Here is a 21260-nt window from a genome sequence, read left to right on the forward strand (position 1 = left end):
ATCACCACCAGCCCAGGCTTCTCTTAAGTCTCAGTTGAAATTCCACCTTCTACAGGAAGCCATTCCTCATTCTCCTTAACATCAATACTTTCCTACTGGGATTATCTCTGTTTTATCCTATATATAACTTGCATGTACATAGTGCTTTTCATATTAACTACTTTTGAGAGGACAGTCTGTTTTTCTTTTTCTTTGTACCCCTAAAGTTTCTGATGGGCCTTGGCAAACCGTAGGCACTTAAATACATGTTGACTAGATTTGCTGACCAATTTAAACATCTCACTATGAAGCAGTTTTCAGGACTGCCGAATAGGTGTTTCACATAACAGCCCTGCCCTGTTTCCAAAACAACTTCCATGTCTCTGGACAAGCCAAGCCAAGCCAAGGCTTAGGGCACCTCCTGCTGTCTTTGGTCATCTTATTGTCCAAAAGGGGTAGAAGAAAGTGATGGAGAAAATGTCATTAATGGAGATAAAACTTTTTAAAAGCGTGCCTGCCATTTGTTAAACAGTCTCTTGACACTAATGCCCTACTCTGGGCAAGTGACTTAAATTCTCTAGGCCTTAACTTTTCCCCTTGTAAAATGGTGACGAAACTAGCATCTGATCTTCTCAGGCTCTGGTCAAGCCAAGGCTACGTAAATGTGAATAATTATAATACTGCCTACTACGGGGCACCGGATTGGTGAATGCTTTTCGGTGGAAGGGGACAGGAATTTAAGGTGTCTTCACACTCCCCTTCCCCTCGCCCTGCCCTCTCCTCTGGCCAGCCCCTCCCCCTCATTTGGCCTTTTATTCGTCCCGGCTTCTCTTTCCCTCCCACCTCCTCTCTTTCCCTCTTACTCCCTTTTGCCCGTCCCTCCTCCCCTTCCTCGCGGGGCGGCCCACCCCACACCGCATCGGCCTTTTATTTTTCCCTGCCTCCCGGTCTCCCTCTCCCCACCCTTCTTTTTCTTCCCTTCCTCCTCCTCTTCTCCCCTCCCCTTCATGCCCCCGCCTCTTCTCCTTTTCCCTTTCCCCTCCCTCCCTTTCCTCTCTGCTCTGGCCCCGCCCCCTCCGCTTCTCCTAGGGCCTCTTCCGGCGCGGAACGCCGTTGTGGTTTTCCCTCTGACGCATTATTCTGCGCCGGAAGTGGGAGGAGGTCGCAATGAGCGGCGCTATGGCGGCGGTAGATATTCGAGGTAAGCACCTCTTTTTTTTTTTTTGTATTGTTCGTCTCTGTAGTTTTAGTTGGGTTTGTCCTCTTTACCCCTCTCCTCTCCCTTCTTTCCTCGCATTTCTATTGTGTAGGGGACCCTCTTGGTTACAGGAAAGGAGGGGCTCATCTTCCGTCTCGCGAAGAGGCTCATGAACTGTCGGAAGCCTCTGGGGTCCTGGAGCGAGAGGGGAAACTGAGGTGGTGGGCCTGTGGTGTTGTCCTATAGATACGTTCCCCAGCAAGCATTTATTAAGTGCTTACTGTGTGCTCGGTGGGGCAGCTTGGTGGTGCAGCGAGAGTCAGGAAGACCAAGTCCAGCCGTGTGACCCTGTTTAAGTCACCTAACCCCGTTGCCTCCGTTTCCTCATCTGTAAATTGAGCTGGAGAAGGAAATGGCAAATCACCCCAGTATCTTTGCCAAGAAAATCCCAAAAGGGGTCATGGAGTGTCGGAAACGACGGAACAGCGACAAAACAACAAATGTGCCTGGCCCTGTGTACAAAGAAAGTCAGAAAACAGCCCCAGCCCCCGAGGAGCTCACAGTCTGATTGGGCGGGGGGTGGAGAGACGTGCAAACAGTTGCGTGCAAACAAAATACTGTATTGCTGAGCGAGACAATTTGTTAGGGATCAACAAGTCGTCTTTGAGCGTGGTTGGTAAAGGGGCAGATGAAAAAGGAATTTATTTAGACCAGGGAGGGAGGATCATTTCCTGGAGTTACGACGACTCCTGCCCCTTTTCTTGATCTAGCCTCAGCTTGGGCTCTTGAGGATGGCTTTTTCTTTCTGCTGTAAAGGTTGAGTATTTATGGTACTTCTCACCTTCATCTCAGAGATATTTCGTACTTTTATCATCTGGGACCCTTTATTCATATCCCCTCCTATAAGGAGACTGGGAGGAGGGGCACCCGATTTACTACAGGGTTTCCTCTGGATCTTTTGAAATTATGTGAGTACTGATTCAGCACTCTGATTATCCATCTTGTCATCCTTTGCCCTTTCTATATTAGTAGCCCACTTCATTTTCCAATTTTCTGTATCCTGGATGATGTCTCTTATACCAGGTATCATGGGCAAATTATCGTTGGTAAGGTACTGTAGCCTTTTGATACACACTGTGCATAATTCAGACCCACCAGAAATGAGGTATGTGCTTTGAAGTATTTTTCCAGTGATTCTGATTTATGTTATTCCCTGGGCTACACATTGGCAGGATAGTTGGCTACTCAGGGATGTATTCTGTGTTTATGCAACAAGCAAAGTTGATTTCCCCACCTGGGGAGCAAACCCAGGACTTGGGCCTCTAAGTGACTTAGCTAACCAGCCCCATGGCTATCTTATTTGATGATTTTTATGCTTGACATTTGTTGAAAATAGGATCTGTATCCATATGTTAATTTGCCATTATTTTCTCTGTTCCTGCCTAGGTCTAGAACCATAGAATTTTAGGAGAGGCTGGGTGGTCAAGTGGTTAGAACATTGGATGTGCTATCAGAAAGACCAGCTTTCAACTCTTGCCTTTAACCTTTACCAGCTGTGACTATAGATGTGGCTCTGTGCCTTGATTTTTATTCCCTTATAAAGGAAAATGCAAATACCTGTATTACCTACATCCCGGGGTTGTTGTGAAACTCAAATGAGATATGTGTAAAACTTTGCAAACCTTAAAGTGCTATATAATTGTCGGCTATCTATTAAATTATAGTATTATTCTCATAGTCAACAATTTTTTTTCTGATCTTCTTACCTAAGTGAGTCTAAAGGGTCCATGCCCACTTTTTACCAAAAAAAATTTTTTTAATTGATGTTGAGATAAGGTGATGTATCCACACACTTTTGAGTTGAGTTGCTTTCAGAGGCAATCTAATCTATAACCAAAGGAAATACCTATAATAACATGTGGTTGGTCAACCAGTCTGTGCTTAAATACTTCTAATGAGAGGGAAGACACTATTTCCCAAGGCTCTTCATTCTTATTCTGGACAGCGCTAATTTTTAATTCATTTTTCCATACCTCAAACCTAAATTTGCCCTTTTGGAACTTCTACCCATTGCTCATGGTTTTGTCATTTGGGCCACATAGAACAAATCTAATCTGCCAGGTATCCAGTTATCCAGGCACACATCATAGGTGTTATGTTCAACTCCTCACTCTCATTCCATATTCAGTCATTTTGTCAGACTCTGCCATTTCTGCCTTCATTATATCTTTCATATACACTCCCTTCTCTCCTCTGACGTTATCACCACCCTAGTGTAAGCCCTCATCACCGCATGCCTGAACTATTGCAGTAGTCTGCTGGTTGGTCTACCTGCCTCAACTCTCCACTCCATCCACCTTCTATTTAGCTGTCACATTGACCCTCCTGAGGGACAAGTCTGGCCCCTCCTAACTTTACAGTCTTCTTTCACCTTACTATCCCCCACATACTACATCAGGGCTGTCCAAAATACAGCCCGCGGGCTGCAAGTAGCCCACCTGTGGGTTTTAATTTTCATGAGTGAAAAAATAAAATAACAATTTGCATGGAATGTATATTAGATTTTTTAATTCCACCACTAATAATCTCATTGATGCTGATTTTCTTTGGTGTTTTTAAGCAGTGTCATGGACAGAACATGTTGTACGGAATTTTCAATCCATCTGTGGGATGCATTCTGTCTGTATAATGCAGACTACTTTATGCACCTACTTTATACTGTTGTGTTGTTGCTTTGTTGTTTTGTGTTTGCTTTCGCGCTTTGCACCTTCAGCTGTCATATTGATGATGCACGTTCCCCCACTTTCTCTTAGTGTGCTCTATTTTTTATTCTGGGTGTGGCCCTTGAATAATTATTTTATTTTAATGCAGCCCAAAGATAACCTAAGATTGGACAGCCCTGTACTACATGATTCTATGACATTGGCCTCTTTGCTGTTCCTTGAACAGTAAACTCTATCTCCTAACTCCTGTCATTTTACTGCTTGCACCTTCTGCCTGGAACTCTTCTTCCTGGGCTCTAATTCCCCCAGCTTTTTCCAAATCTCTGCTAACATCCTACATCTAAGAAGCTGTTCCCTGCTGCCATTAATAATAGTGCCTTCCCTCTGACACTGCCTCCAATTAATCCTGTATAGTCTATCTTGTTTGTACATGGTTGTTTGCTTATTGTTTCCTGTATCAGACTGAGCTCCTCTAGTGCAGGGACTGCCTTTCGCCTTTCATTGTATCCCCAGCCTGTAGCGCAGTGCCTGGCACATAGTAGGTGCTTAATGTTTATTGATTGGTTGAATTATGCTTATTTGCATATTTCTATTACTGGACTTCTACCCCAAGGAAGCCATTGATAAGAAGAAAGTCCCTGTATACACCAGAAGTTTTATAGCAGCGCTTTCTGTGATATTAAGATTGGAAACAAGGTGTATACCTGTCAGTTCAGGAATAGCCAAATAGCTGTACATGAATGTAATGAGATATTACTGTGCTGTAAGAAGTGATGAATGTGATGAATACAGAGAAGCATGCAAAGATCTATGTGACCTGAAAGCCGCTAAGTGAAGTAAACAGAGCTAAGAAAAAAAACAAGTATGGCTCAAAATAAATGTTATGAGAGGATGCCCCCAGCCAACTAATTTGTGGAGGTGGGAGGTCCATAGGTGATAAATATCACATGTATTTTTGGACTTTTCACCATATTGGCTGGCTGTGCTGATTTTTTTAGTCTTTTTCTATCTTTAACAAATGCTATTTTTTATATGGGATGGCTTCCTTGAAGAGGAGGCCTGCTTGGGAAAAATGATGATGTTTAAAAAGACATCAGTAAAAACTTTTTTTAAAAAACCCATATCCTTTTTTAAATTGTTCTCTTCTTTTAAGGTGAGAGGATGAGTATGACTTGATGGGAAGAGGAGAGAAGGAAAGCTGATTGTTATACTTAATTTGCTATTAAATATGTTTCCTTTATCTCTTACTGTCCTTTCTCTGTTTCTCTTCCATAGACAACCTGTTGGGAATTTCATGGGTTGACAGTTCCTGGATCCCTATATTGAACAGTGGTAGTGTCTTGGATTATTTCTCTGAACGGAGTAACCCTTTTTATGATCGGACATGTAATAATGAAGTGGTCAAAATGCAGAGGCTCACGTTGGAGCATTTAAAGTAAGTCATTGTAAGAACCCAGCATTGTTGCCAATCAGTAGGACTATTCAGATCTGCTATTCCGTAGCTGTAGCTCATGAATTACGAAATAGAGTAAGGAAGGATATGAGTCTCATTAGGATGTGGATATATTACTATAAAAGTGAATTCCCCAGTATGTTTCCCTATAGAGATGTACTTACCTGAAATGACTATATGGTTCCATGAAAACATAACATTAAGTGAAAACAGTATAGGATGTAGTTAGTTCCATGCAAACAATGTTAGAAATGTTATGTTCAATCCTGAGTGGCCAAAATTTGGACTATAAAACCTAAAATAGGAATAGAGAGATAAGTCTTTATCTGCCTGGAAACTCTTCTCTCATTGGAGTGAATAATAAAAAGTCTTCTTAGCCTTCCCAGCAACTATATTCTGATTGGCCACTCACATCCTCATTTGTAAATTGAGATGATTGGACTGGATACCTAAGGTCCTGTCCAGCTCTAAAGACTATAATCTGGCAGGCGGCAGGTTTGATTAATTTGATACAATGGAATGAACGTAGTTTTTACCAGTTGTATCTGTGCTAGTTTGAGGTCTTAAGTATGCTTACCCAAGTACTTAATGTACAGGACAAGATTTCATTTAAGAGAAAAGACAGATACATTTTAACCTATTTAAAAAAAGAGACAAGCAAGCTTTTTAAGAATTCTTTTTTGGGCAGTGGGGTAGTATTGGGATGGGGAGTCAAACCTATGATTTCATTAGTGTAGAAGACTCCCTTCACCAATGCAGATTGGTCCAGCTCTGCACCATAGTCTTAGTTGCCGGGGCACTGAAAGGTAAAGTGATTTGCCTAGAACCTGACAGGAAGGCTTTCTTTAACTGTTACGTTATACCTCCTTTCATATAATCGTTTATTGGTTTACTGTATGTCAGGAGCTGGAGATAGAAATAAAACCTGTCAGGGAGCTTACCATTTTGTTACTGGTCTATAAGATTTTCCTAAATCTTAAAAAATATAATAAGGTAAATAATTATAACTTGTAATTAAACAACTTAATAGTAATTTTCAACATGATCCATGAAAATCAAACATTTGTTATGGTCTCTGGACAAACTTTTCAATTCCAGGTGTACAAAATATAGGATCCCTAGTTTGTGTTTGTCGATATTCTGCTGCTCACAGCATTTCTGATGCATTGCTTTCCTGCCTAAAACTTTGCACACCATTTGGTATGCTTTTGTGATTGACACTGTTTTCAGTGAGGTGAAAATGAATTTCCATGGCAGAACCTTTTTTTCATTTTAAAGTCTTAGGGTGACTTCATCAGGAAATATCAGCTAGGACTGCAACCCTAGTTTTAACTATAGGTCCATCAAGTCACAGAAGTGCTTTACGTTAGTTGCCTTTCATATCTCATAGTGTCCTACCATTGAAGTTACTGTACTCTACAATACACTGATAACCTTACGAAGTTGATTTTGAAATAGCTTTTATAGCTTTCTTGATTCCCAGTGTTTTGTTTTTCAGTCAAATGGTGGGAGTGGAGTATATCCTTTTGCATGCCCAAGAGCCCATTCTTTTTATTATCCGGAAACAGCAGCGGCAATCCTCTACACAAGGTAAGTTATATACACTTCAGACCATTTTTTCTTTTCAAAGGCCCATGGGTTCCTTGTTTTCTAACTTCCAGGTTCTTTTTTTTTAATCGTAGTCACTTTTAGATTCCTGGTAAGTTCTATCAGTAATATTTTTTATTTTCCTAAAATTATGTCCCATGCATGTGCTTTTTTTCAGAAAGAACAGAGGTTGCCCTCTAGTGGCAAAATGCTGACTGTGCAAGGAAAAAAATATTTGCTCACAGGTTCAAATGATGTTTATGTTGTGTGAAGTATCTTTCTTGTGAGGGACATAATTTTTGAGTATTGTTTTAGTTGATTTAAAAAAAACCTAAAATTTATTGCATATTTTGTATTCTCAATTTAAGAGCAAACTCTAATAAACCTAAATAGTTAGCTTGTGATATTGGGAACTACCATATCTGCCAAATGTTAGGAAAAAATTCTAATATTGCCTGTAAGGTATTAATTATTCTCCGAGGAATGGTTCAGTATGATTTTAGTGTTGATTGGTTGATTTTAGAAGTGTCATCTTCCATGTTCTAATGGTAGCTCTTTCAGGTTCTTTCATTATTAACATAAGCATGAGAATTTAATGTCCCCAGCCACTCTGAACGTGGTTAATTAGATTTTATATATGCCTTTACCCTTCGTAGTAATTTTTAAAAATAAATTTTTGTTGATATCATTTGTTATTGCATCATATACATTCTCTTGTTTCCCTCCCAGAAAATCATCCCTTTTAACAAAGACTAAAAAAGAGGTAGTAAAAAACAGTCAGCAAAACTAACCAATACAATAACCAAGTCTGCCATTGTATGCAGTGGTATACCAATGGTGCTAGATCTTTGCAGGTGGCCTATTGACTCAGAAAACCTCCAATTGACATTCTCTATGATGTGTTTTTATTTTTTTTGTTAAACATTTCATAATTACATTTTAATCTAGTTTGGGCAGCATTCAGGAGTTTTGCCTCCTCTGATCCACACTCATAATACTGTACTTCTGCAAAGATGGAGGGCCGGTAAATTCTTATATTTTGTCTTTGGGATCAGGCTTAGTTATTAAAATTTCTGTTTTGGTTGTTTTGTTCTTTTCTTCTCTTAATTTTCATTTTTTTAGTCATTATGTGTATTGTTTTTCTGGTTCTTCTTACTTTACATATACATTTCTCATGAATCTCTGTAATGATCATAGTCGTAATTTTTTATATCACAGCACTATTTCATTATCATCATGTTCCACAGCTTGTTTAGCCATTCCCTATTCAATAGGCACCTGTGTTGTTTCCGGTTCTTTGCTATTTACAAAAAGTATCATTTTATTTTGGTGTATATGAAGACTTTCTTTCTGCCATTGACCTCCTTCATATATATATATATATATATGCCTGGTAAATACTCATCCTGTCATATGGAGTTTCAGCCAAATCTCAGAAATTGATAGGTCACCTTGATATTTATATGATTTGATTTTGTTTACTGTTTGATTACTAACTTCTTATTCCCCGTTAAGTTCTTATTCTCTTCTCATTTCTTGTAAAATGAGAGTATTGAACTAGATAATCTTACAGGTCTCTTTCAAGCTCACCAATTCTGTCTTCTTGTTGAATGCCCACACCATACTAGGTGTTGGAGTCACAAAAATGGTTATTACATCTGGCCAGATGGGGTGGGCAGTGGAGTGAGAGACTTTGTATACAAACAACTATTAAATGAACAGTGATATGAGTGCAAATGGAAGATCTATTCGGGGAGCTATGAGAAATCTGAAGAGACTAGACGACTTTACCTGAGGAGAGATGATAGAGGGCTTCCTGGAGCGGGTGGCACTTAGGTTGAGCTTTAAATATTTCAGCAGATGGGAATCCAGATGTACAAGTCTATTCCTGACATTCCATGTTGCATGAACATGAGCTTAGAGAGGAATAGGTGCTTGAGAAGAGAGAGAGCAGAGGGCAGGCCCCTTTATTTTCTGGAAATGTGTGTGAAAGGGGTAGGAGCAGGAGATGTGACTGGAAAGATATATTGGGGAGAGGGCATGAAGTGCCCACATCTGGAGGCTGTGGTTGTTTGAATATCAGGGAAGAGTCCCCAGCATGTGGGAGGGATCAGGCTTCAAGCTTAATGTCCCTTGCAGTCTGTCTACCAGTGTGCATTTGTCCTTGCTTAGCATAGGAGTCACTTGGAATTGTTGAAGGCTATCTCAGAACTCCTAAATCATTCTTTTGACCTTTATTAAACTTACAAATATTACTTACTCATGTGTTATACTTGTTATATATGCTTATGCATCATATTGCCTGATTAACAGATGTTAGATATTGTAGGTAGAGCATTTATTAAGTGCTTACTGTGTGCCGCCAAGTGTGCTCCATGTTGGGGATACAGATATAAGCAAATGAGAAAGTCCCTGCCCTCAAGGAGCTTGCTTACATTTTAACAGGCAAAAACTATACATAAAGAGGAGCTGAAGAAAGGGGAAAAGTGCTGCTAACCAGGAGGTAGAGATGGTTATGGCTCAGAATGATAGTGGTGGTGGCTAATGGGCCATAAGGACATGGCCATTCCCTGGGTGGGAAGGCTGCTGTGATGAAATGGAAAGGAAATGGAGAGCAGAGCTAATGAGGGAATCAGTTTGCTGCAGGAAAGTACTAGAGAAAAATAAGAATAACTATTTATTGAACACCAACTATCTATGCAGTATCCCAAAAGTCTTACACTGCACTAAGACTTTTACACTGTATTTTTCTTTATATAGCAAGTATGCTTTGGCCCATTCTCCCGGAAAATGATCTCTTAAAAGTACGTTCTATAAGAGCCATTCCTCAATTGATAAATGGTCAAAGGATATGAACAGGCAGTTTTCAGACAAAGTAATCAAAGCTGTCTATAGTCATATTTTTAAAAATGCTCTAAATCACCTTTGATGAGAGAAATGCAAATTAAAGCAACTCTGAGCTACTACCTCACACCTGTCAGGTTGGCTAATATGACAGAAATGGAAATTGACAAATGGAGGGGATGTGGGAAAATTCAAACACTAATGTACTATTGGTGAAGTTGCATATTTATTCAACCATACTAGAGAGCATATGGAGCTATGCCCAAAGGATTGTAAAACTATGCATACCCTTTGATCAGGCAATACCACTACTGGAGTCTGTATCCCAAAGAGATAAACAAAAAGGAAAAGGACCTGTGTGTACAAAAATATTGATAGCAGCTCTTTTAGTGATGGCAAAGACTTGGAAATTGAGGGGATATCCTGCTGGGGAATGGCTGAACAAGTTGTTGTATATGATTGTGATGGAATACTATTGTGCTTTAAAAAATGATGAGCAGGATGCCCTCAGAAAAACATGGAAAGACTAACATGAACTGTGGCAAAGTGAAATGAACAGAACCAGGAGAAGATTGTGCATAGTAACAGCAATATTGCATAACGATCTACCATGAATCACTTAGGTATTCTCAGCAATACAATATTCCAAGACAATGGGACTTATGATTAAAGATACTGTCCATCTCCAGAGAATGAACTAGTAGAGCCTGAATGCAGATCAATGATACCTTTACTTTCTTTATTTTTCTTGGTTTTTTTTTTGTCTGTTTTCTTTCACAGAATGACTTACATGGAAATGGTTTTATGTGACTCTACATGTATAACCTATGTCAGATTGCTTGCCTTCTCAGTGAGGGGTGGGAGGGAAGGGAAGGGAGGGAGAGCATTTGGAACTCAGAATTTGAAGAAGAAAAAGAATGTTAAAATTGTTTTTGCATGTAATTGGGAAAAAATAAAATATTAATGAGATTTTTTAAAAAAGTACATTCTAGCTTCTCTAAGGGATGCCAAAAGTCTGGGCATTTGATTCTTAATTTTCATCCATGTTATTGACTTATGCAACTTTCTACATTTCATTTCTGTCAAACTATTTTAACTATTCTAAAATTTTCTACTTTTCCATTGATGAACACTGAACCATTTGTATTTATTTCTAATGTCACATATTTACTGATTGAAGTTTCAAAAATGCTTTTTTATTGTTTCAGTCATCCCATTAGCTGATTATTATATTATTGCTGGAGTAATTTATCAGGCACCTGACTTGGGATCTGTCATAAACTCCAGAGTGGTAAGTGTCCTTTTGTGTAAGGGTTTGGGTTTTGGGGTGAATGGTCAGGAAAGGGAGCCAATGAGTTGAACACTCTTTAAGTGTTAAATTAGTATTTTTCCTCTCTGAAAACTTGTGTAAGAATATTTGCTTTTGAAATCTGAAATCCATGTTGACTAGGGATAGCTACGTTCTGAGTTATTTCTGAACTTGTATACTACAAGCATAGCCAAATTGTTTTGTTGTTTCTGTGAGCCACAGAAAACGCTATACTTAAAAGAAAAGCAATATTTTTGGTTATTTATTCTTGTAATTTTCAACTTCTTTTGCAAGCTCACAGCTGTGCATGGAATTCAGTCAGCTTTTGACGAAGCTATGTCATATTGTCGTTACCACCCTTCCAAAGGGTACTGGTGGCACTTCAAAGACCAAGAAGAACAAGGTAGGACATCCAGAGCTTTTTAAGGAGAGCTTGTGCAAATGGAGCACATGATGTGTCTTGGAGAATAATGGAGAACTTTTTAACTTAGTGAAAGGATATGTTATGTAAAACTTGGACTCAGTCAAAAGGCTATACCCAAGGACCTAGAAGGCCACATGTGGCCATGAGGCTGCAGGTTCCCCACCCTTGACCCAGGTTATTGGTTAAGGGTCTCCAAGCAGCAGGAAGAGGTGGTCCAATTTCCCAGCCATGCAGGGATAGGTTAAATAATCCAGTAAGGTTTTCTCCCTGTTCCCACAATTGAATAAACTTTTCTTACAAGACAGAATTTGAACTAGGCCCATAATTAAATAGAAATGGAATTGAGCTAGCTCCAGAATTGAGTCACAAGATGGAATCAGTTGTGGTTTGCTCAGTCCCCACATTTAATGACAGCTCTTGATATAAACCATGTTAAGGACACTTTTCACCTTCGGATGCATCCCCAAAAGAGGCTGTGTGTGTGTGTGTGTGTGCGCGAGCGCGCATGTGTGTGTGTAAACTGTGTGAACATTGACTCAAAGTTAACATTAGTGTCTTTGTTGTTACTGGAAATTTTTAAAAAATTAGACCATTTGCTCTTAAAATTAGGAGAAAGGAATATAAAACTTTGTTATAAATTCAAGAAAAAAATATATTTCAATTCTATGTTATGACCAATTAAGAGAGAGAGAAAAAGATGGTGAGTTTGGGTGGGAGATAGGGAAGTGTGTGGAAGGAAGATCAAAAGAGAGTTTAAGGGGGGACGATGGAGGAAAAAAAAATACTCTTTGACAGTCTTTCCCCTCCCCCCCCTAAATAATGCTTTTGGTTCTTGTATCCAAGTCCATCTTTTTCAATAGGTTATAGTTGGTATTGAGTCTGAGGTATCATTGACCACTTCAAACTTACTTTGCACATTAACAGTGCTTTCATTAAGCTTTTGAATTGTGTTATGGATAATCAATATCTGTTTCTGCCTTTCCATATAGATTGATTTAAATATCGTTGCTGTTAGAACGCTTTATTGTAAGAAGAAAGTTTAGTTTGGCATTAGGTTGAGCAGCCACAAAATAGTATTTAGTTGATACATGGTGAATACAAGGTGCTGTTCCCTTTTTGATTATGGTGATGTACTTGAACTTTTTATGTTATAGATAAAGCCAAACCTAAAGCCAAAAGAAAAGAAGAACCAAGTTCTATTTTTCAGAGGCAGCGCGTAGATGCTTTACTCCTAGATCTACGACAGAAATTTCCACCCAAATTTGTTCAGGTAATAACTTGTGCTGACAGTTTTTATTTTAAATATGAAATCTGCAAGACCTAAGCATCCATTGTGTCTGCTTGGTGAGCTTACTTTTAAAAATGTATGTTATATTTGTTTCGTATGATTTGTTTAGAGGAAAGAACTGAAAACGATATACATAATGGATCCACAAAAGGAATCCTAAGTTGATGGGAAGATTAAAAGTTTTGTGGAGGAAATGGCATTTCGTATTTTCTTAGAATTATAGAAAGGATGAGAATTCAGAAATTTTGGAAGAGAATATTCCAGATATAGGTTATTTGTAGGAAAATAGGAAGAGTTAGGAAATGGATGATAGTGTGATGAGAATGGTGAATAGGTTGTTAAAGCAACAGATTTGATGTGGAAAGGAGTGAGGGTATAGAATTCAGGGGTAGGGAACCTGCAGCCTCAAGGCCACATGTGGCCTTTTAGGTCCTTGGGTGTGGCCTTTTGACTGAGTCCCAAGTTTTACGGAACAAATCCTTTTATTAAGGGGATTTGTTCTGTGAAGTTTAGATTCAGTCAAGGGGCCTCACTTGAGAACCTAGAGGGCCTTGAGGCTGCAGGTTCCCCAGCCCTGGAGATGAATATGTAGTACAGAAAAGACCTTTAAAGAGGAATAATGGAATTAATAGCAATTCTGTGTTCCACCCAGAAATATTTATGAACCATGTACTTTGTGCTAAGCATTGTGCTAGGCGTGGAAGATACAAAGTCAAAAGCAAAATTGTCTCCTCCCTCAGGGAGCTTACAGTCTAACAGTGTGGACCAAATGTACTGTGTAAGTATATGCAAACTAAATACAGTGTAATTGGATAAGGAGTGAGGTATGGTACTGAATCTGTGTGTGGGGAAGAATGATCAAGAAAGGTTTGTGTAGACTTGATGTGTTCACTAGCCCAGTGACAGGAAGGCACAGACACGTTTTCAAGAGTGATAAGATGCGGTTGGCCCAGAACTTTTCTTCACCTCCATCTTTATACTTTGTGTCTTCAGAAATACAGTTATCAGAAGCCTTCATTTTCTAGCTCTTCATTTTCTGCTGCAGCTCTGAAAGTTGTGGAGAGCTCTCCTCAAGAGCTGCCACAGTTTGGAGTGGTATACTTGAGGACCATTCAGGAAACATTTATTAAGTACCTATCATGTGCAAGGCACCTTGTTATGATTAAAGAATGCAAAGATGAATGAGACATCATTTCTGCCCTTATTTAAAACTACTTGGAAAATGAGTACACGTGTAAGGTACAAAGTTCTGTGAGATCCAGTGAAGGAAAGCTCACTTTACCTGGGGGAGGATCGGGGAGACTTTTTAAGGAGAACGTAGCATCTGAATGGGAATATTTGCAACCAGGAGAGGTGGGAGACACATCCCAGGCATTGGTAGAATTGGAGGTAGAAGGGGGTGGCAAAGAGGGGAGGGAAATAGAACACAAAACAAGGCAAAAGAGGGCAGGACAAGTTCAGGGAGTAATGAGTAGTACAGTTTGGCTGGAAGAGATGTAGTGTGAGATAAGTCTGAAAAGAAAAGATGAAATTAAATTTTGGAGGGCTTTGAAGGCCAGGCTAAAGACTTGGAGCTTCTATTTGGTAGTAAAAAGAGTTGGGGAACTGCATGAGCGGATTTGGCAAAACATGAGTCATGTTCAAGGGTCTAGGAATAATCCAGTTTGCCTGGAGTCTAGAGTGTGTGGGGGCGAATAGTGTGAGATAAGGCTGGAGAACAGTAGGTTGGGGCTCTCGTGTCAGTGGGAATATCCGAACTATAAAAAAGTCATGTAGCCTCTCCACAGTCTCATATCTGTTCCTTCCTTTACACTCCCACCGCGTGGGTCAAGCCCTAAATAATTCTTTATTGGTCTATTGTACTGTCTTGTCTTTCACGCTTCCCATGTCCCTCTTAACCATGACCCATGAGTAGATTGTGATGTGTGCTACACCTCCAGACCTTTGTCTCTCTGTCACACACATACATATGTATACACACAAAGTGATTTCTAAATAATTAAACAACACTTTATGATCTTCATAAGTGTATTATTATCTCCTAATTTGTTTTATACTTATCTTCTACTGAGTTACTCGATCTTTGGGCCCAGGGACTGCGTCTCATTTATCTATGTATTATCTTCATCGTGTAGCACTATGTATTCTATGTAGTACTTACTAAATATTTACTAAATGAGTTATGTCCTCAGATGGTTCTAGATGACAGTAGACTCGTCTACTTCATCATTTCTGATCAGGAATGCCTTGGGAACCTTCTTGGTCTCCATTGTTCCCTTCCACTTTATTTCCTCTACTGCTTTGAATAAGACTGCTGTCAGTAGAATGAGGCCTTTGTTAGGTATATTTGGGTTGGGTTGGGATTATTTTTGGTGCAGTGAATTTGATGTTTAAAATTTTGCTCTAATTTACCTTTAGGTTTTTTGTCAGATCTGAAGGGATGGGAAGATTTAGTACTACTGAAGAAAAATGTGTTAGAGGAAGATGAAATTTTTGCTTTTTAGGATGAGGCATTCCAACAGTGTCGCATGAATATCATTGAGACTGTTGTAGCTTATTTAAATTTTGTTATAATTTTATAAGATTTATAAAAGCAAAAACAAGAAGAAAAAATAGCATAGTATATAGATAGAGCCCTGGACTGAGACCAGGATACCTGTATTCAAATCCCTGCTTTGACTCTTTCTGGCTCTGTGATTAGCTCCTGATGCTTTGTTTGCTTATCTGTAAAATAAGGATAATAATATTTGTACTCTGCACCTCCTAGGGTGGTTGTGAGAATCAATCAGTTTATTAAGCACCTACTCTCTGTTAGGCACTGGGGATACAAAAAGAGGCAAAAGACAGCCCCTGCACTCGGGGAGCTTATAGTCTAATGGGAGAAACAACAGGCAGATAAATCTATACAAGCAATATATATGCAGGATAAATAGGAAATAATTAACAGAGAAGGCATTAGAATTAAGAGGTGTTGGAAAACACTTCCTGAAAAAAGAAGAGGTCAAATCGTGTTCTCTCTCTCTCTCTCTCTCTCTCTCTCTCTCTCTCTCTCTCTCTCTCTCTCTTTCTCCCCCTCTCCTCCTCTCTCTCCCCCCCTTCTCCTTCTCCCTCACCCCTCCCCCTCTCCCCCTCCCCCTCCCTCTCTCTTCCCCCCCTTCTGTCTCTCTCTACCTGTGCATACACACATAGTGTGTGTGTGTGTATATGTGTATATATTTCTTTTCTATGGTCTTCTTCAATATTTCCCTCCTGCTCCAAAAAAAAAAAAGCCTGAACCCTTTCCTTTAAAGAAAAAAAAATCTGGGTAAATCTTAAAGTGCAATGTAAACGAATTGTTATTAATAAGCTGCTTCTTTTTCTTGTTGCAGCAAAAGCCTGGAGAAAAGCCTGTCCCAGGTATGAACATCTTACATTCTTAGCAAATTGGAAATAAAAATAATAGCTTGTTTAGGGCAAAAGTAACCTCCCTCAATAGATTTTTTTGATGGTAGGAGTGGCAGACTCTAGGCTATATGAATAGAGTGAACTAGTTACTTTGTCCTCCTAGACTTACTGCATTTTATTGTTGCTTACCTCTAAGGCCTTCTAAATTGTCAAGAAAGTGACACTGAACCATTTCAAACAGTTCTTTCATGGTAGAGAAGTATTGGTGCCTGCAGTGAATTATAGATATTTTGTATATGAAATTTTTATATAATGCATTATATGTGCATCACAGTAATGCATATGTGTGCATTTTGAAAGGGTTCTGTTTTTCATTGAACTCTGTAGGATTTATTGAAAGATCTGAGTGAAAGAATTGAACTTGAAGTCAGAGAAAAAAATGATACATCTTTTTGTCTTTAAAGGACAGTTGGTCTCAGAAGAACATTCAAAGAGTTCTTCCTGACTGTGTCACACTTAGCTTTAGATCATAAGTGCTAAAAAAGTAGGGCAGGATCTCAATATTTTGGGAATTTAAATGGACCTTAAAATATCAATTCCCCCCCCCAAAAAAAGAATTATATCATTTGTAATTGATATTTTTAAAAGGAATTTTTAAAAAGTATAACCTCATTTTCAACATGGTGTTTTTGTTATTAGTGGATCAGACCAAGAAGGAGCCAGAACCTATACCTGAAGCGATAAAAACAGAGGAAAAAGAGACCCCCAAAAATGTTCAGCAGACAACTAGCACTAAATGCCCCCCTGAGAAACGAATGAGACTGCAGTGAATGTTGGGCTGTTATTTCCCCAGCACCAAAGAGAAACGTACAAAATTCTCCTTCTCTGGATGACATCAGACTTCTGCAGTAAAGACTTTATATCATTACAGCATTTAAAATCCTTTGTTACAGGTTTCTCTTTTTTATAAGAAGCTCTTGTCTCTAGGAAAGGATTTATTTTATCTCCTTTCTTTGTATGTTAGATTTTTTTTCATTAATCTTTTATATGTTTCCCCACATCAGTTTTATGTGTATATATGTGTTTATCAAATAAAATAACTTTATAGAATATTGGATTTGGGATGTTTTTTGTTTGTTTGCTTTGTTTCTTCACTAGTAAATTGTGGTACTCTGTGTCTGGATCTTCATCTAGATAGCTTTCACTGCCCATCTTCTGGTATATGACCTGGTAACTTGGTATTTCCAACCTAATGTCATTAATACTATTACTCTAAAGAAAGAGGTAACTATTTCACTGCATAATCATTGCAGATTTTATGGCAAACTGCAAAAAAGTGGGGTGCGACCATTACGTGAACTTTTCTTTCTTTTTTTAAACTGTGCTGGTATTAGTCAAAAATCATATATTACTAAACTATCTCTGGTGCAAGATTAGGATGCATGGAATACTCGTGAATATACATTAAAATTAAATACTGACAATGTGTGTGCTCTGAGAATTGAGACTCGCAATATGTGAGAGAAATGTGTATCCGTATGTCACTGGTGAATACATTGCTGCTCTGTTTACCTTTTAAGCGGCATAATGAACAGAATTACACCATGTGACAATTATGCGATGAAAGGTTATAAATCAATTTTTGGATTGAAAAAACGGTGTGATGATTATGTGGTGAAATACAGTATTTGTTGTCAACTTTAGGGGTGACCTGTGTCAGGTTAAATGATTCTTTTAAGTTGGTGTGTGTTTGTTTTTTTCTGTTCCATCCCCCACTTCTGGCAGGGAAAGGGTAAGTTAATCAGCTAAGTGATTATGTAGTAATATGAGATATAACACCAAAATACCTACATTAAATCAGATTCTAGGATGAGCTAAAGATGAATCCTGAATGCCCAGATGAGTGAATTTAAAAATACAGAGTTCTGGGAAATTTAGACGTTAGCTCATTTGGGGCCTTGTTTCAGTGTAGGTTTTGTGAGTACAGAGAAGAATATCAGGCAAGGCATGAAGAGCTCCCTTCCCCTTTTTTTAAACTTTCTTTTTTATTGCTACAAACTTAACAAATATGAATATTTTTACATACAAAGACAAACGTTAAAAGAGGACTGCATGTGAAACCATCAATCTCTGCTAGGTATAGCATGAATTTTAAAAATATATTTCAAATTTAGCACTACAGTTCTAACACTTTTACTTATCTATATCTTCTTCCGAACTTGTGATCTCTTCTGTTCATTTTTCAGAGATTCATTGATGCTCTTTGATTTCTTTCCAATTTTTTTTTTAGTATCACTATCACAGCCCCCACACTTCACTTCTAACTCTTCTCCTCAAACTAAAAGTCCTATCTTTGTAATAAGTGTAATGAAAAAAAAGAGATCCATACTTTGGTAATGTCTGAAAATGAATGTCTCATTTTGTACCTATAGTCCATCAATTTGGTGGAAGACATGATTCCTTATTAGTCCAATGGCATCATCATTGGCCATTGCATTGATTATATCTATTAAGTCTTGTACAATTGATTTCCTTTACAGTGTTAAAGTCATTATATTGTTCTTCTGTTCATTTCATTCATTATCAGTTCATATAATTTCTAGGTGTCTGTGGCTCCATCCCTTCATTTTTGATATAATATTCCATTACTTCCTTATACCTTAATTTGTTCCGCCATTTGCTTCAATAAATGAGCACCCAATTTGTTTTCAGCTATTTACAACAAAAATCATTGCAATTAACATTTTTAGACATGGATCTCTTCCCTCTCTATTTGACTTGTTTGGTAGCATTAGCCTACTAGCAATATTGCTAAATCAGAGGTTATACACAGGTCAATGACTTTCCCATACACTTTCAAATTGCTCTAAAAAATGATTGGACCATTTAGCTCTACCAGTAGTATATGTTAGTATGTCTGTCCTCCCAGAGCCCCTAATTTAACAATTGTCACTTTCCTTCTTTTTGTCGTCTTTGCCAATCTGATGGGTGTGAAGTAGAACACAAAGAGATATTTTACTTTGCATAGCTCAGTGATTTGGAAATTTTTCATGTTGTTAATAACTTTTCTTTATTCCCTTGAACGTTCTGTTCATATTCACTGCCCATGTTTTCCATGCAAAATAACTTATTGTATATTTGTAACAATTTCTTACATATCTTGGATAGCAGGCCTTTATTACAGAAGTTTGCAGCAAAGATTTTTTTCCCCAATTAACTGTTTCCCTTCTAATGTCATTAATCTTGTTTGTGAAAAAAATTTCAATTTTGTGTAATCAGGATTGTTTATTTTAGCTTCTATGTTCTTCTCTATCCCTTGTTTGGTTAAGAATTGTTTTCCCTATTCAGTTTTGAGGGTATCTCACTCCTACCCCCTCCCAATTAATTTATGATAAAGCCTTTTATATTTAAGTCATGTGTTCGTTTGGAGTTTATTGGGTTATATTGTATGAGATGTTAGTCTAAACTTAGTTTCTGACAGATTACTATCCAGTTTTTTGATCATTTTTTGTCCAATAGTGAGTTCTTACTGCAGAAGTCAGATTCTTGGGCTTACTAGTTTCATACTGTTCATACTCGTGTGCTTCTAGGTCTCAAGTAGGTAAACTGTTCCACTCATAAACTTTTCTATTTTTTTTTAAACAAGTACCAAAGAGTAGTGATGATTACTGCATTGTAGTATAGTTTGAGAATTGGTATTGGTGGGTTCCCATTCTCCCACCATTTTTTCCCACTGCTTCCCTTGATATTCTCAGCATTTTATTCCTTCGGATTCATGTTATTAATAAATTTTCTAGTTCTCTATAGTGACTCTTTAGTAATTTGGTATGGGGCTGAATCTATAATTTAGATAACTCACCTTTACTATATTGATACTGTCTAGTATTTCTCCAATCATTTAGTTCTGTCTTTATTTCTCTAGAGTTTTTGTAGCTGTAATTGTAGAATTCCTGTTTTGATGGATGAACTCCCAGATAATTCATACATGTAACTTTTAAATGAAATTTCTTTTTCTATCTCTCCTGGATTTTGTAATGTACAGAAAGGATGCTAATTCCTATCAGTTTATTTTATATCCTACTTTGCTGAAGCTGTTGCTTCAGTTAGGTTTTTAGTTGACTCTCTGAGGTTCTGTGAGTGAACCATCCTACCATCTGCAAAAAAGTGGTCATTTTGTTTCCTCTTTGCCTATCCTCACATTCTTTCAATTTATTTTTCTTATTAATTCTAGCATTTCTATAGCTCTTATCAAATAATAATGATGAAGTGGACATCCTTGCTTTATCCCTGATCTTATTTAAAAGACACCTACTTTTCTCTGTTACAAATGATGCTAGCTCTTGGTTTTAGGTACGTATTTTTGGCCATATTAGAGAAAGGTCTATTCATTCCTGTTCCACTTAATATTTTTAACACAAAGGAATGCTGCATTTTGTCAAAAGCTTTTTCTTGCATCTATTGATAAAATCAATGATTTTTATTGTGCTTGTTACTAATATGTGGTCTTAAGTTTCTAGATAGTGAATCAATCTTGTATCCCTGGCATAAATCTTATCTGGTCTAATCCTTTTAACATGTTGTAACCTCTTTGCTAATAGTTTCACATCAATATTCAATAAAGATATTGATCTATAATTTTCTTTGCCTCTCCCTCATTTAGGTATCAGGACTATTTTTGTCTTATAGAAAAAATCTGGTACAATTCCTGCTCCCCCTCCGCCCCCTTTTTCTTTTGCAATAAGTTTGTCTAAGAGTTAAATTCTTCTCAAGCCTTTTGTTTTAACTCTGTGTAAATCTTTGTTTCCATCTCTCCTACTTCTCCTGCCCTCCCTCCTCAAACCTCCCCATATCTAAGCTTTGTGGCTCTCTGCTTTATCAGCACAGTAGAATGGTGTCTGCCACACTAACCCTACTTTTAGCTCTAACCCCTCAATCTAAGATATTATTACTTGAAGGTGACACACTATACTTTTCTGCTAAGCAGAAGTGAAAAAAAAAATTCCTGAGGTTCCAGAGGTTTGTACTTGTCCATTCAATCCCAACCCTAGTTAAACAATCCCCCAAGGATAAT

The 21260-nt window shown here is 38.1% G+C and overlaps 1 protein-coding gene across 1 annotated transcript; it reads left to right on the forward strand.

Moving 5' to 3' along the window:
• Positions 1–1100: 1100 nt before the first annotated feature.
• On the forward strand, positions 1101–20750 carry MED6 (mediator complex subunit 6). Its single transcript, XM_036736857.1, has 8 exons — positions 1101–1180; positions 5176–5335; positions 6852–6943; positions 10993–11075; positions 11388–11496; positions 12672–12787; positions 16174–16201; positions 16889–20750. The coding sequence occupies exons 1-8, from the start codon at positions 1147–1149 to the stop codon at positions 17017–17019; spliced, it is 753 nt and encodes a 250-aa protein (XP_036592752.1). The 5' UTR covers positions 1101–1146; the 3' UTR covers positions 17020–20750.
• The last annotated feature ends 510 nt before the right edge of the window (positions 20751–21260 follow it).

This window comes from Trichosurus vulpecula, chromosome 8 (assembly GCF_011100635.1).
Source record: "Trichosurus vulpecula isolate mTriVul1 chromosome 8, mTriVul1.pri, whole genome shotgun sequence".
Taxonomy (NCBI): Eukaryota; Metazoa; Chordata; class Mammalia; order Diprotodontia; family Phalangeridae; genus Trichosurus; species Trichosurus vulpecula.